This window comes from Rhinoraja longicauda, chromosome 20 (genome assembly GCF_053455715.1).
Source record: "Rhinoraja longicauda isolate Sanriku21f chromosome 20, sRhiLon1.1, whole genome shotgun sequence".
Lineage (NCBI taxonomy): Eukaryota > Metazoa > Chordata > Chondrichthyes > Rajiformes > Arhynchobatidae > Rhinoraja > Rhinoraja longicauda.
In genome coordinates, this window is record NC_135972.1 from 21,947,070 (window position 1) to 21,963,376 (window position 16,307).

The following is a 16,307-nucleotide window of genomic DNA, read 5'->3' on the forward strand; positions in this document are numbered from 1 at the left end:
CTTATGTCTATTTCCCCATCCCTGACTCAGTCCGAAGAAGGGTCTCAACCCGAAACAACACCCATTCCTTCTCTCCAGAGATGCTGCCTGTCCTGCTGAGTTACTTCAGCATTTTGTCTTTCTGCGGTTTAAACCAGCATTTGCAATTCCTTCCTACACATTCCATCTTTCAGTTGCCAGTTTTAGCCTCACTCTTCCCCCTCGCCTCTTTATACTAGCTCTACTCTTTCAGTCCAGATAAGTGGTGATCTGAAACACTGACTGTCCAGTCCTCTCAACAGATGCTGCTGACCCACTGTTCCAACAGCAGCACTTTTTTTCTCTGATCCCACATTACTAGCAACTCCCCCCAGATTCTACCACTCACCTGCACACTAAGGACAATTAATTCACAACCCACACATACTTGGGATGTGGAAGGAAACCAGAACACCTGAAGGAAACTCATTCAGGCACAGGGAGAACGTGCAAACTCCACAGCCAACATCCAAGGTCAGGATTGAACCTAAGTTTCTGGTGTTGTGAGGTAGTGTTTCCATTAGACGTGTCACTGCACGGCTCTCATTGTGTTAATTTAGTTTTTAAATTATTTTCGTATCTCGTGATGTATAACATTTTCCCGGGACTTTGCCTCTTGTTCATATGCAACCGTGTGTATGTTGATCATATGGCTGATCTCATCGCTTTCTAAAAGCTTGCAGAATTCAGTTTCATTTTTTCTCCCATTGTAATATCCCTTGCTGTAATAACATTGTATCCTTATGCTTCAATGAAGGGAGAAGTGTTCAGTGTCACAATTTTTTGTTCCTTTCAAATATGTTGACAAATGTATTTGCAACATTTAAGTTTCGCCTTCCAATAACTTAAGTAATTATTGTAACCTTGTTAAACTGTTCTGCTATTTCCAGTTTGTCTCATTGTCTCATTTCCACCCCCACCACGCTAACAGCACGACAGCTTACAGTTCAGATGATGCAGAATCCACGGATTTTGGCAGCACTACAAGAGCGACTCGATGGACTTGTTGGAAACCCCTCTGGTTATATAGAAAGGTAAAGACTTGGCTATACCACTGTTGCAGACTGCTGTGATGTGTGGCAGTTTATGATACATCGAGTTAACATTGTATTCTTAAGAATCCATCCAGCAATTGGGAAAGACTTTGCAGTGAGGAGCAGCGAGGCTTTGAATTGCAGCTTCAAGAATTTGAGCTACCACTGAGGTTCTTAAGTAGCATAGTGTATTGCTGGAATGGCTGTGCCTTTGAGCTTTTAAAAATGCTAGCTCATCTTGGCTCACATTCTAAATTAATGTGTGTGGTTCCTTCATTTAGTTGGCTCAGCAAAATGGGCCAGCTCCAAAATCATGTCTGAAGAAGGGTTCTGACCTGAAACATTGCCTGTTTTTCTCCAGAGATGTTGCCTGACCTGCTAAGTTACATTGGCATTTTGTGTCTATCTTCCAAAATCATAGCACTTGATCTGAATTTTAGATGTTGATTTTGGTGTATTTTTCTGCACAAACATTGTGGGCCGAAGTGCCTATTCCTGTGCTGTATTGTGTTTATGTATCTGGGAATAGAGAGCAAATAGAGATTCATTGTCAATGTTTGAACCTCTTAGTTGTGTGTTTTTGGAGATATATATGTCTCGGGAAACGGTGTGAAGCGTACAATTTCCTTGTAGCATCAAATGTGATGATGTTGTGATGGGTGAAAATCTAGCAATGGACTGCAGGAGGGAGTAGAATGTCGGAATGGACGTTCAAAAGGTTCATCTGCCACTGATTCATTTGATGCAGAGAAGACGTGTGGTAAATTCTGATAGAAAGTTCAAGGAGACATCAAGGGCATATTGGAATAAAGTCCATGAATGTACATAAAATCTTTAACAGGTTTTGGCATATGATATAACATCTTGGACTGCATAACTTAAATTGTAGGATCAGTGTTGAAGTTATTAGAACCTTTTATAAACATTGGTTAGACTGCTAATTATTGTCAACTGACCTCATGGTGTAGATGATTTCCTGGAATGAGGAACGAGCTTGATGATATTTTGTTTCCCCTTGAAGCAAACAATTTGAGAGGAGATTTGATAAACCTCTCAGGTTAAAATGGAGAAATTGTTAGTTCAAGGATCATGGGCACTAATTTAAAGTGATGGGCAAATGATTACAGATTTGCAGATATAGTAATTTATTTGCATAAATTTACAGATTGCTCATGATTGGGCCTGTGTGGTGGTGGAATTAATTGGTGCGTGCTTTCAAAATAAAATCGTATTAGTATTTGAGAGGCAATAGTTTACCGGTTATAGAAAAAACTGAGCAGTGTGCTCAGCCATTATGTCTCCGGATGTTTTGTTGACCTTCGATATTCATAAACTGAAATGCATCACAATGAAAACTATTAATGCTCTCAATTATTTTGTGTCCTTCAGATGTGATATAATTACTGGAGATTCATTGTCTGGCTTCATAAAGTGAATTAGCTTGAATCCCAATTATTTACTTTGCACCTTGGTGAACGCATCACCTTGGCGGCACCGGCAACGCTGGTAGAGCCGCTGCCGCAGTGCCAGAGACCCAGGTTGGATCTTGACCTTGGATGCTGTTTGTTTGGAGTTTGCATGCTCTCCATGTGATCATATGGGTCTCCTCTGGGTGCTCCGGTTTCATCTCACATGCCAAAGACGTGGCTTTGTAGGGTATGTGGCTGCTATAATCGCCCCTTTTACAGGCAGTAGATTAGAAAGTGGGATAACATAGAGCTAGTGTGAACGGGTGATCAAAGGTTGATGTTGACTTGGTGTGCCAAAGGCCTGTTTCCATGTTTTATCTGTAAACTAAACTTTGATTTGATATCAATTTTGTTTAGACAACTCTCCTCGTGGTGATTGGGCATGGTCCTGTGAAGGATATGGGAAATTTTACGTTGTGTTGAAGCTATTAAACTTCTTTTATATATTGGTTAAACTGCTACAGGAACAATACTGGCTATATTCCAGGTGCAAGTCAATTCTAATTGATCTTATTCTTGTACTTAGCTTGCCTAAAATTGTCAAGAAGCGTGTAAATGCTTTGAAGAACCTTCAGGTGAAATGTGCACATATAGAGGCCAAGTTCTATGAAGAAGTTCATGAATTGCAAAGGAAGTATGCTGTGCTCTATCAACCCCTTTTTGATCAGGTGAGATGGTATTTTTGGTCTTCCATTTGGAGATGGAAAGACTATTTTCTGCCTTGAATTCAATAACATTTTAAGAACACCATTGCAATAATAGCAAGTTCTAATTTACTGCACGCATTTCTGCTCCTCACCCATGGATGCCACTCGCTTTGGGATCAACCCTGTGGCACAGCTCACTGGGTAAATTGATATTGGAAAGGATTTATAAATTTCTTTTGATGTCTTAAGTTTGAGTCCTCTTTGACAATTCCAGAGGACTTGTCTTGCACAAACCAGATCAGCAGCTGGGAGAAAAAAAAGGATGATTAGAATTTTTTTTCTGAATAAAAATTGTTAGATTTCCTTCATGGTGCTGGCTATCCAGTTGCCCTCTGAAGTCTAGACGAGGGTTGGATTTGCAGCCGTTCGTGAGGTTGAAAGGACACACACTTTTGTGTGTGTGTTTTAAAAAAACAACTGTCCTGAACCTCTCCCCTAAGCTGCCTCTGTCACCTTTAAGCTATACTTTCTAGTCTTTGACATTTTCACCCTGGGAAAAGGGTTCTCTTGTCTTCCCTATCAATATCTCTTACAGTTTTATATATTTTTTATCAGATCTCCCCTCAACCTCTGGTGTTCCAGAGAAATATTGAATAGAGAAGCTAAAAACTAAAATAGCAAATTACCAAAATTTCAAGTTTTGAAAACTAACAGTTAGATAAGCTCTCTAAAAGAGTTGCTCAACTGATGGATTTTTAGCAGGTCTGTGATGATTTTGTTTTCCCCATTTTGAACAAGACTGGAGTAGTCCATTTAACACCTAGGTATTTTGTAGAAACATCTTGATTTTGTTGTAAGATTTTTAAGTTCTGTTTTGCTTGGAAAATACATTGCACATTGGTATAGCATTCAATAACAGGTAACTAATTCCGGAAAATTTCCTTGCACTCCGTGAGAACTGATCAGAAGATGCGCTTTGCCGTTTGTTATATTTGTACAGCATAACTAACTTAATCACGTAGCTGCATGCATTATTAAGGAGGATAAAAGACCTGGGTTAGTAAATTTACAGACCTGTTATGCTGCTGCAAGTAAGAATTTCATTGTTGTTTCTGTGCATATGACAATTAAATACTCCTAAACAATAGACAATAAGTGCAGGAGTAGGCCATTCGGCCCTTCGAGCCAGTACCACCATTCAGTGTTATCATTGCTGATCATTCACAATCAGTACCCCATTCCTGCCTTCTCCCCATACCCCCTGACTCCGCTGTTTTTAAGAGTTCTATCTAGCTCTCTCTTGAAAGCATCCAGAGAATTGGCCTCCACGGCCTTCTGAGGCAGAGAATTCCACAGATTTACAACTCTGACTGAAAAAGTTTTTCCTCGTCTGTTCTAAATGGCCTACCCCTTATTCTTAAACTGTGGGCCCTTGTTCTAGACTCCCCCAACATTAAGGATAGCGGAGTGAGGGGGTATGGGGAGAAGGCAGGAACGGGGTACTGATTGAGAGTGATCAGCCATGATCGCATTGAATGGCGGTGCTGACTCGAAGGGCCGAATGGCCTACTCCTGCACCTATTGTCTATTAGGAACATGTTTCCTGCCTCTAACGTGTCCAATCCCTTAACTCTCATTAACTGAGGTTCTTGTTTTTGCTTCAGAGGAGTGATATCATCAATGCTATCCTTGAGCCTACGGAGGAAGATTGCAAATGGCAAGGAGATGAAGAGGAGGAATTATCAGTAAATATTCCAGATTTCGTAAGCTTTTTTGAGCAGGTGGCATGATTTATTAGAATTTAACCTGGTTCATATTTACTTCTAGTATAAGGCAGTGCAACAAATGTTCCATGGTTAACTTACCACAACTTTGTTTGGGATAATGCAAATAATCATTGAATAATATCATTTAGATTGTTTCAGTGACTTCAGTCATTGTCAGAGATTCCTGTGTTAGAATAGCTTGTTTTATAACATATGTTATAAAATATCTTTTGTTTATGGTATTTTAATAACTTTTCATGCAATATAGGAATCGTAAATAGCTTTAAATCACTTCAAATGAAATTGATAAGATTTAAATCTCCAAGACTCCATATTATACAACAAACGATATGAGGTTCCTATTTTCCCTTTTCTATACTCATCCTATTGTAATCCTTTAGTATTTTAAGAATAGGGCTGTTGAGGAAATATCTGGGAAAAGTGCACTAAAAGATGTGCGCTTTTAGTTTTAGTTTGCAACTTTATAATTTCTCTCTCCCCCTCCCCCCCTTTCAATCTTCCATTTGCCTAATATTCAGGACAACTGTTTATTCTGGGGGGGAAATGCTGCTTAGATTCTTTCCATGCTGTAAATTTCTAGAATTAAATGAAAAACAGGTCAAATCAAATCCATTTAACATAGTGACATTTGAACCTTTAAACTTCCACCATTCAATGATTTGGGTAACCTGTGAGCAAATTCCACATTTCTGCCATTGCTCATATTTCTTAAAACATTTGCTGTTTAAAATTCTTTCAGTCTAATTGAAAGTAATAATTAGCAAAAACTTATTTGTAGAACAGTTCCAGATTTCCACCACCTGTGTGTTTTATGAACTAGTACAAGTCCTGTCTCTAGATGGTACCTATAGTTCTAACTCTTTGGTTTATTAACACTTTGATTTGCTACAGGATGAAATGAAAGAAAAGGCGAAAATGGAAGAAGAAAAGAAAGATGAAGAAAAGGATGCACCAAAGGGAATTCCAGAATTTTGGTTAACTGTTTTTAAGAATGTGGATTTGCTTAGTGACATGGTACAGGTAAGCTTGTTTAAATGGATAATGAATTAATATGATGAGAGTCAAGTTTCAGAACCATATTTTCCCCTTGGGCAAGGTCCCTCAACATGTGCAGTTTGTATAGATATGGACTGTGGAACTCACTGGCCGCCTGCACCCTTGAGTTCAATTGCTGGGTCTGAGTGGTGCCGGGATCCTCAACACGGAGAGACGCCTCTCCCTTGGAATACTTTTGATGGCAAAATGCAGCAGGGCTTTGCCAACTGTGAACATTGCTTTTATTTTCAGAAACATTGTAAACTCTTCAATGAATTGTGTAACATACACTAGATTCAATAACAGCTTCTTTCCTGCTGTTATCACTCTTGAACTTGCATACTCGGGCTGAATTTCAGATCTTCCAATCTACCTTGTAGCCTTTGTACTTTACCATTGTTAATTTATTCTAGAAAATTGGTGGGGTTTATACTGAGCACCAAGTTGTAGTTGAATTGGCTGATCCCCTGTGGTTCTAATTGGAGTCGCTTGCAATGACCAGCAAGGTTTAATTGCTTGGAAACGCAAGGAACTGCAGATGCCGACATCATGAGTAAAACACAGTGCTGAATTAACTCAGCAGGTCAGGTGGCATCTCTGGACAACATCAATGGGTGACATTTCAGCGTGTAACCCTTCAGACTGCGAGAGCAGCAGGAATCGTTTGTTTAAAATGGATACTATTCCAGCAGAGGGCAGCAAATTCTGCTTAATGTTTTCCATAGAATGGTTAACCTCACTTCTTAATTAACCGACAGTGAGACAATAGACAATAGACAATAGGTGCAGGAGTAGGCCATTCAGCCCTTCGAGCCAGCACCGCCATTCAATGCGATCATGGCTGATCACTCTCAATCAGTACCCCGTTCCTGCCTTCTCCCCATACCCCCTCACTCCGTTATCCTTAAGAGCTCTATCCAGCTCTCTCTTGAAAGCATCCAACGAACTGGCCTCCACTGCCTTCTGAGGCAGAGAATTCCACACCTTCACCACTCTCTGACTGAAAAAGTTCTTCCTCATGACCACTGACAGGTGAATTATATAACCTTGGTTATCTTGTTACAATGGTACCTGTCAAGGGGAGGGATATATTAGGCAACAAGTGAACAGTCAGTTTGTGAACTTGATGTGTTGGATGCAGGAGAAATGGGCAGGAGTAAAGACTTGAGCGACTTTGACAAGGGCCAAATTGATGGCCAGACGACTGGGTCAGAGCATCTCTGAAACGGCGAGGCTTATGGGGTGCTCCACAAGTGGTGAGTACCTACCGACAGTGGTCCGAGGAGGGACAAGCCACAAACCGGCAACGGGGTGTTGGGCGGCCAAGGCTCATCAATGCGCGAGGGCAACGAAGGCTATCCCGTCTCGTCCGAACCAACTGTGTGAAGACGACAAAACGAGGGAGTGTGATGCTCTGGGCAATGTTCTGCTGGGAAACCCTGTGTCCGGCCATTCATGTGGATGTCAATTTGACACGTGTCACCTACCTAAACATTGTTGCAGACCAGGTACACCCCTTCATGGTAATGGTATTCCCTGATGGCAGTGGCCTCTTTCAGCAGGATAATGCGCCCTGCCACACTGCACACATTGTTCGGGAATGGTTTGAGGAACATGATGAAGTGTTCACGGTGTTGCCCTGGCCTCCAAATTCTCCAGATCTCAATCCGATTGAGCATCTGTGGGATGTGCTGGATCGACAAGTCCAATCCACAGCGGCTCCACCTCACAACTTACAGGACTTGCTGCTAATGTTTTGGTGCCAGATACCGCAGGACACCTTCAGGGGTCTTGTGGAGTCCATGCCTCGGCGGGTCAGCGCTGTTTTGGCGGCCCACGAAGGGCCAACAGCATATTAGGCAGGAGGTCATAATGTTTTGGCTGATCGGTGTAGATTCATGGTTTGATGGTTAATTTAAAGGTGGGCAGCTAATATTGTGTGTATGTATGTCTTTTGTCTTTATTCTTTTTGGTGGATCTTGTTGGTTTTAAAAACTTGATTATAAAGGTAACTGGTATGAGGCTACAAAATTTGACTAGATTGGCAATCTACTAGATGCAGCACCAATAAATCAGATTTTTTTTTTTAATTTTCAGGAACACGATGAGCCTATTTTGAAGCATTTAAAAGACTTGAAGGTTAAATTTTCAGATCCTGGTCAACCAATGGTAAGTTGCTTGAAAGTTTAGTTTTGGCCACAGAATGTGTAAGATACTAGAAAGGCCTGTCACCATCCCGAATTGCATAATATTTTGTCTTGTCTGTAAGGCTCTTTAGTGTAACCTGTGTTTCTAAAAGTGGCAATAAGATACAAAGATGTACGCCTTTCACTATATTAGCTGGGTCTGGCTTCCTATCAGCATTGATTTCCATGCTATTCTACCTTAATCTGTCGAGACTGAATTTTGTAGCTGCTATGTCATAGCCGCCTCACATTAAAAGAAACTGCACTGGCATCTTTTCTCAAATTAAAATTTGCTACCAAGGATACCAGCATTCTCCAGGGCGATCCAAGATGCTTCCAATATGGTGCTTAACCCAGGTGACTTCTTGCATGCTAACCACTGAAGCAGATCTACAATCACAGTACAATCTATCCATGCTTACATCTCTATTCGTACAGCGTCATTTCTTACTTTGATCTTTACCTGGCACTAAACGTTATTCCCTTATTGTATTGTACGAGTAACTGGTATGTAGTATATTGTAATCATGTGTTGTCTTTCCGCTGACTGGATAGCATGCAACAAAAGCTTTTCACTGTTCCTTGGTACACGTGACGAATAACTAAACTGAACTGATCCCATTAACAGGCTTCACTGTAGTCTGGAAATTCATGTGCTTCCTGAACGAGATGTGACAAATCTGACCTAACCAAAGAACAAAGTGGTGGCTGTATGCACTGGAGAGAAAACCCAAAAGGAAAATATTTATTGCATGGGTGTTACTATCACAATGAGCTAGTCTGGTGTTTGTGACTTCCTCTGTGGGACCACCAATTGCCTTGTGGTCCTGTAGCAATCTGACTAGATTGATTGAAAGATACAGTATGGAAACCGGACCTTCGACCCGCCAAGTTGACGTAGCTATCAATCGCCCGTTCATATTAGTTCTATGTTAATCCACTTTTACATCCACTCCCTGCAGGAGGCAATTTAACAGGCACCAATTAATCTGCAACCCCACATGTCTTTGGGATGTGGGATGAAACCGGAGCATAGGGAGAACGTGCAAACTTTCACAGGGAGAACGTGCAAACTCCACAGAGACAGCAACTGTGATCAGGAGTGAACCCAGTCTCTGGCACTGAGGCAGCGGCTCTACCACCCGCGCCACAGTGTTGCCCAAAGTGGAACCCGCCAACTGCAGGCATTGGGAAATGTCAGTCAAACTTGGAAGCACCAAATTTGCCAATAGTTGATTTCTGGTCCCTGGGTTGTTAGTCCAGGTATGAGTTACTGGGCTGGTAGTTTAACAACTACTTCAGGGCTAATTTCAATGTTACAACAGCTCAGTGGGAGCTACTAGGCTCACCAGTGCCATCTTGTGTCTGCGCTACCTGATGTGCTCAGCAATATCCTCAAGATTTACGCATGACCCAAATGAAACTGTTTCCCAGGCCATGAATGTTTGAGATGGAGGGCAGACTCAAATGTATGCAAATGTTTATTCCAAAGGCTGTCGGCACTTGTAAGGCTTCCAGGTGTTACTCATGCCCCAAACATCAGCCCACTGCACTGGAGATAATTACCAAGCTGAAAACAGCACAGTTAAATCCAGGAAGATGTAACTTTTCCACATGATCTGATAAATCAGGTGCAGGATAGTCATGGGTTGACTGTTTCCTTCCAGTGTATTGCTTTGGAAATGATGCCTCCATATCTTCCAGTTATGCTTTTTTTGGACAAACATTTCCCTTGCCCCATCCCAAGCATAATGCATGGCTCGTAACATTGCTCCTGTTGATGTTCATCTTCCCGATTCATCATGAGGAAATTTGTGTGGTTCTGTCTCTTAAAACATCAGCGCAGTGGGATTAGCAGGTTGAAGGAGCTGTTGCTTTTGGATAGGAGGGGATTTTCTAAGTATCTCTTGTATGCATTTTCATAAAGGAATTTCTCCTACCCCGTGAATCTAAAAGTATCCAGACCGTTATACTTGTTTGAAGATAGCATAGCTACACGGAGCTCCTGCACCATTTAGCTGTCACCCATTTACCCGACTGAAACTTTGGTGTGACCACCCGCTCACATTACTGTTTATGAAACACGTTTGCCCCTCCTACCTTCCTCAAGGAGTCCAATTACTGCTCCAACTATCCATGAGGTCTCAAAAGCTCTACCTGTACACATTTCCTGCAAACATAGTTATCGGGGACACTAGATTGCTCCTCGATCTCCAACCTCTTACATGAAGAGCATACCATTCCACTGACTTTCCTTACAACCCCTTTAAAAATGAGTGGACGGGGGGAGGAGGGGGGTAAAGAGAAAGAATAAACCTTATTGACCTTTTTGTGGTGCTTGCGCTCCTCTCTGAGGCCCAGCGATCACCAAAATCGACATTTTAATCTCCCAGCAACACTTAAACCTCAAAGCAGCCCTTCTCAAATTGGCTGCTCAGCTCAGCTCAGCCTGCCTCCCTTTATTTACTGCCAGTGATGCCAATTGCACTTTTGAGTTAAATTAGGAAGGCTTGCTGGAAGACTTTTAATTTCCCAAACTCTTCCCATTGTACCTGTTGCTTTGTAATAAACGTGTTATAATATGCCTCTAATTATACATGATTATTCCGTGGCATTAAGCATCGATTTTACTTTGTCCATATGTACATTGTTTGAGAGGCAAGAACTCTTAATGCTGCTGTGTGCATGTATGCTGATCCAGATTTAAAAACAAAGATTGGTACTTTTCTGTTTTAATTTTTATCTCACCCACCACTTGTATTTTTTTTAATGTAGAGTTTTACTCTCGAATTTAAGTTTGAGGCAAACGATTATTTCTCAAATGAAATAGTGACAAAGACATACAAGATGAGATCAGAGCCTGATGAAACAGACCCTTTCTCATTTGATGGACCAGAAATTATGGGATGCACTGGGTAAGCCAACTTCAACCTGCATTGAGGTTTGAGATGCCGTATTTAAATAATAAATCTTATTAATACATTTTTGCTGGTGTATTTTTCCAATGGATGTCAAATCAAATCAAATATTAAGCGAGGACGTTAAAGATATATCTAGAATTGAGCCATCTTGAAAGCCTGCGGCATTTACTTTCTAATTGTTTAAAAAACTGAGATTGTGCCTTTTCCCTTCTGTTATCAATTGAGGTAAAAGTCATGTGAGATTGACCGTGACCTCCAGAGCTATGGAATTTGAATGCTCTCTTGTAACTTAGTTTCTCCTGGGTGCTCCAATCTCCTTCAACGTCCCTTAGATGTACTGCTGGGTAACTCAGTTGTGGTTGGTGGGAGAATGGGAGGGTAGTTAAAGCTTGTTGTAGAGTCATAGAGCGTGGAAATAGGCCCTTCGGCCCAACTTGCCCACACCGACCAACATGTTCCATCTACACTAGTCCCGCCTGTCTGCGCTTGGCCCATGGCCCTTTAACCCTGCAAATCTCAGTTATTAGTTTTCTGGCGTGCATCACTTACGTTGTGCTGTAGACTCAGAATCCATATTTTAATTTGGTGTAAAACAAAAAGACCCAATTGTGACTCCAATGTCTAACTTTAAAGTTCACCAGCCATGTTGGAAGTTTAAGAGTTTCGTAACTTTCATTGTAGGTGTAATATTGACTGGAAAAAGGGAAAGAACATCACAATGAAAATCATTAAAAAGAAGCAGAAGCATAAGGGCCGCGGCACAGTTCGAACTGTTACAAAAACTGTACCAAATGATTCTTTCTTCAATTTCTTTACACCACCTGAAGGTGAGTGCAAACAGTTAGTGTTTTGAATATCCTGTGCTACATTTGTAAATAAGATTCTAATGTTTTTTTCCTCTTTCTCACAGTTCCAGAGAATGGTGAGCTGGTAAGTTGAATTTTGATTTGGCATGGTTGGCATGAGTTCCTTGACTAAAGTGTTTTGTTTTTAACATTGCTGTATATAACTCAATTCAATGCACATCTCATGATTGCTTGTCTGCTATTTAGTTGCTGTGCTTTGATTTTACTGGTTAGCAACATTGTCTATTGAACTCCAAAATATCTATCAGTTAAGCACTTTATCTCTGGTTAAGGTCTGGTCTGAAGAAGGGTCTTGACCCGAAACGTCACCCATTCCTTCTCTCCAGAGATGCTGTCTGTCCTACTGAGTTACTCCAGCTTTTTGTGTCTATCTTTGGTTTAAATCGGCATCTGCAGTTCCTGCCCTCACATTATCTCTGGTTAGGGTGGGGAAAGAAGACATCATGAAACCAGCCAAAGATGATTGTCTTTCCCACCATAATTAAGGCAGTTAAAATGGATAGCCTGATGGCCTGAAATGGCATTTTGTCCATGGACAGGCTGAAATTCTGCTGAAGATTATGCGTGGGAAAAAAACATACAAGAGCCAGTGCGGTCTTAACAAGGTGGATGGGGCGAGGATGGTTTCTCTTGTGAGAAAATCTAGAACTAAAAATCATTATTCAATTATGAGGATGTCCATTTAAGACACACCAGACCAAGTGGACCCGTTGGGCCCAAACCTCTCCTGTATTGGTGCAGCACCGCCTTCTCCCCTTCCCTCTCTCCCCCTCCCTCCTCCTCTCCCCAACCCCCCTCCCCTCCATCCCCCTTTTCTTCCCCTCCCCCCCACTCCATCCCCCTTAACCTCCCTTATCTTCTCTCCCTCCGCCCCCATCCCTTCCTCCCCCCTCCCTCCCTAGAAGATAGATTTAAACTAAAATGTGAATAACTTTAAAAATATAACACCGATTTCAATGAAACTACCATTAGCACCATAGGGACGACAGTGAGTAAGGTGGGCCTAAAATTGTCCCGCTATCGTGTACCGTTTTGGCTGCAGTTCAGGAACAAACAAACGAGAGTTTTAGTATATAGATGAGGTGATTTTCTTATGAGTCGTAAATATCTTTCTCAAGGGCATGTAAAAGCGGATTCTGACTATTTTCAAAGAGAAGTGACCATAGACCATAGAAGAAAGCAAGACTGGGGGATGGTGAGAGTGCAAGTTACTACTGGGGCTCTGTAGGATGTTACATGTAGGCTATGTTACAATCAAATCAAGCATGAATTTATTGAATGAGGCTCAATGAAATTAATGATCTTGCCGTTTATTTAGATGCTTGTATTGGCAAAAGTATTGTGCCTCTGTAACATAGCAACAAGAAATCAGAATGGTTGATTCAATTAATTCTTCTGTGCCATCGGTCAGCATTTGCTCATTTCCTCTTGTCAGCAACACGTTTGAATAGCATTTTCTTTTTCATAATTAATGGTTTGCCATCAGTTATTTGTACCTTTGTAATTAGGCCTTTTCTTGGTTGACTGATCTTTCAACCGAGGTATCGTTGCTGCCGTTTCTGAAGTTGGGGCAGTGGCATAGAGTGAGAAAAAAGACACAGTGCTGGAGTAGCTCAGCGGGTCAGGTAGCTTCTCTGGAGAACATGGATAGGTAACATTGACCAGGACCTTTATTCAGGCCCAAAATGGTGAGTCGCTAAATCTGAAGAAAGGTCCTGACCCGAAATGTCACTTATCCATGGTCTCCTGATCCACTTAGTCAGCAACAACTCTTTTGTAAATCAGCATCTGCAGTTCCTAGTATTTACAGCTTAGAATGAGACCTGTGCATTGGAATAACTTGGATGAAGTGGCGAAGGACATTTACCTGCCCTTTTAAATGTTCTTCAAGGAACAGTGCCTTGAGGTGATCTAACACTAATCTTGGACAAGGAGATTAACTTTGGCTATGTTAGAACTAAATTTTGTGTTAATATTGTAGATATAAATGAAGCTAGAAATTGAGATTTTACACTCTTATTACAGGATGAAGATTCTGAGGCAATACTTGCTGCTGACTTTGAAATCGGTCACTTTTTGCATGAGCGCATAGTTCCACGAGCAGTCTTATACTTCACAGGAGAGGCCATTGAAGACGATGATGACGACGTAAGTCCTTTTCTGAATTCAAGCACTGAATTGATGCTATATGCTTGTGTTCTGGTACTTGTCAATAAACTGGCATCCCAAAAAAACAAGCAGTAACAAAATGTTCAGCCTTTTTATTAGTCATTCCACCATGTTATGATACTTTACATTCCCCAGGCCGTTTTTGTGAAAACGTGCTTTCATGGAGGATGTCAAAAACTAAACCCACACTGGAACCTGCTCTTGATATTCATCTGGTTAAGGAGTAAGACGGCATCGTGGTTAACTTGCTGGATTAATATTAGGCCTGGATATGTTAATTTGGATTTTTTTTTATATCCCACCGTGGCTTGTGGGGAATTTAAATTCAAGTTTATTAATAAATCTGAAATAAAAATGCTATGAGTAAAGGTAAACATGAAAAGACGCATGTGATTCGCTAATGCCCTACAAGAAAACCATGCAGGATCTGCTGTGCATGTGACCCCAGACATAAAATGTCTCATGAGGGCGGTACGGTAGCGCAGCGGTAGAGTTGCTGCTTTACAGCGAATGCAGCGCCGGAGACTCAGGTTCGATCCTGACTACGGGTGCTGCACTGTAAGGAGTTTGTACGTTCTCCCCGTGACCTGCGTGGGTTTTCTCCGAGATCTTCGGTTTCCTCCCACACTCCAAAGACGTACAGGTATGTAGGTTAATTGGCTGGGTAAATGTAAAAATTGTCCCTAGTGGGTGTAGGATAGTGTTAATGTATGGGGATCGCTGGGCGGCACGGACTTGGAGGGCCGAAAAGGCCTGTTTCCGGCTGTATATATATGATATGATATGGCTTAGCAAACCATTTGGGAGCAATTGGGGATGTTCAATAAATGTCCAAAAGAATCTTGCACGAACAAGTGCTTTTATAAAGTGCACACTGTGTAGTAACTGAATGCCCAATTTCTTCAATCGATGAGCATCTACAGAAAATAGGAACAGCAAAAATCTTACTGCATATATTTGTTCTGACTCTCCTGAAATATCAATCATGTAATGACAATCACACGTGATTTCTATTAAGGTTGGGAAATCTTTATTCATGCTGGTGTCTATAGAAAAGGCTTAAAAAACGGATTATTTGAAGCATTATTAGATACAAACTGTTTCTACAAGTTAACAGGGGATAAAACTCCAAGTTCTTGAAAGAGTTTGATTTCTTAGAATGGAAAGGTGACTTCGGACATTCTAAAGTTGACATTTTAGTGATCTTGTCAGACTGTCTCCAGTGAAATGTCTTCCTACTAAACAGGCAGGTTTCTTTGAAACTTTCATTCATGTGAATCTTGATTCTTGCTACAGAACTGCTGTTTGCACTGAATCACAAGGGTAATTAGATATATAATAGTCTGGAAATTGTCTTTTTTCAAGCTTTTGATTTTTTTGTATCAATTAATTCAGCCAATTAAATGCTGAAACGTCAGGCTGCCTGGTGATATTTGAAATGGGGTTTATGAAATTGAGCCTCAAATAAAGGGATATGTACAAAGCTGGCAAATGATTTTCATATTGATTCATTAGATGTGGAATGCAATACTCAGCTTGATTTTCTTTCTCCCAATGCAGTATGACGAAGAGGGAGAAGAGGCAGATGATGAGGTGATCCTTTTTTCCATTTATATGGGGAGGTGTTTTGGGGGGAAAATAAGCAATGTTGTGAATTTCTGTTGGTCTTCGTTGTAATAACCTTTTGTCTTTGCTAAAGTTCTTGTTGAGTTATGTGACTCTGCCATTTTAAGAGAAATATCAGACCACCTTGTCCGACTTTTTTGTTTTAAGCAGGAAGGGGAGGAAGAAGCAGATGAAGAGAATGACCCAGATTATGACCCTAAGGTGGGAATTTGTTCACTTTCTAAAGTATTTTTTATTCCAGGGAAATTGGGTGCCAAGCTTGTTTTTAACTTTATTTCTGTTGTACATTTGTAAAGGTCACTGTTAATTATTTCATCCAAATATTATTCTCCTTTGTGACATTCGCAATTACACTAGATGTTTTGAAGCATTTCTCAAATCTTTATCCAACCAAAATGTTGTTTAGTAGGGTGTGGTGTTAACATATTAAATATATTATGAACAATATTAAATTAAGCAGATTACCTTGCAAACTCGTAACCATCATACGAACACTTTCCCGTGAAACATAAGGTTGTGGGGCACCAAGTGAAGTGACCCCTAATGTTT

The 16,307-nt window shown here is 40.9% G+C and overlaps 1 protein-coding gene across 9 annotated transcripts in view; it reads left to right on the plus strand.

The window, feature by feature from the left end:
• Window positions 1-16,307, plus strand: part of nap1l1 (nucleosome assembly protein 1-like 1) — a 40,497-nt gene that overhangs the window by 14,959 nt on the left and 9,231 nt on the right. For 5 of the 9 annotated variants that reach the window (XM_078417184.1, XM_078417186.1, XM_078417178.1 and 2 more), the window contains exons 4-14: window positions 950-1,052; window positions 3,048-3,189; window positions 4,833-4,931; window positions 5,847-5,975; window positions 8,088-8,159; window positions 10,952-11,091; window positions 11,779-11,924; window positions 12,008-12,027; window positions 13,989-14,111; window positions 15,693-15,725; window positions 15,906-15,959. In XM_078417184.1, coding sequence (XP_078273310.1) covers window positions 950-1,052; window positions 3,048-3,189; window positions 4,833-4,931; window positions 5,847-5,975; window positions 8,088-8,159; window positions 10,952-11,091; window positions 11,779-11,924; window positions 12,008-12,027; window positions 13,989-14,111; window positions 15,693-15,725; window positions 15,906-15,959 — 1,061 coding nt within the window. The remainder of the gene's footprint in view (window positions 1-949; window positions 1,053-3,047; window positions 3,190-4,832; window positions 4,932-5,846; window positions 5,976-8,087; window positions 8,160-10,951; window positions 11,092-11,778; window positions 11,925-12,007; window positions 12,028-13,988; window positions 14,112-15,692; window positions 15,726-15,905; window positions 15,960-16,307) is intronic. The other 4 variants (XM_078417185.1, XM_078417181.1, XM_078417182.1 and 1 more) reach the window with 3 other exon arrangements.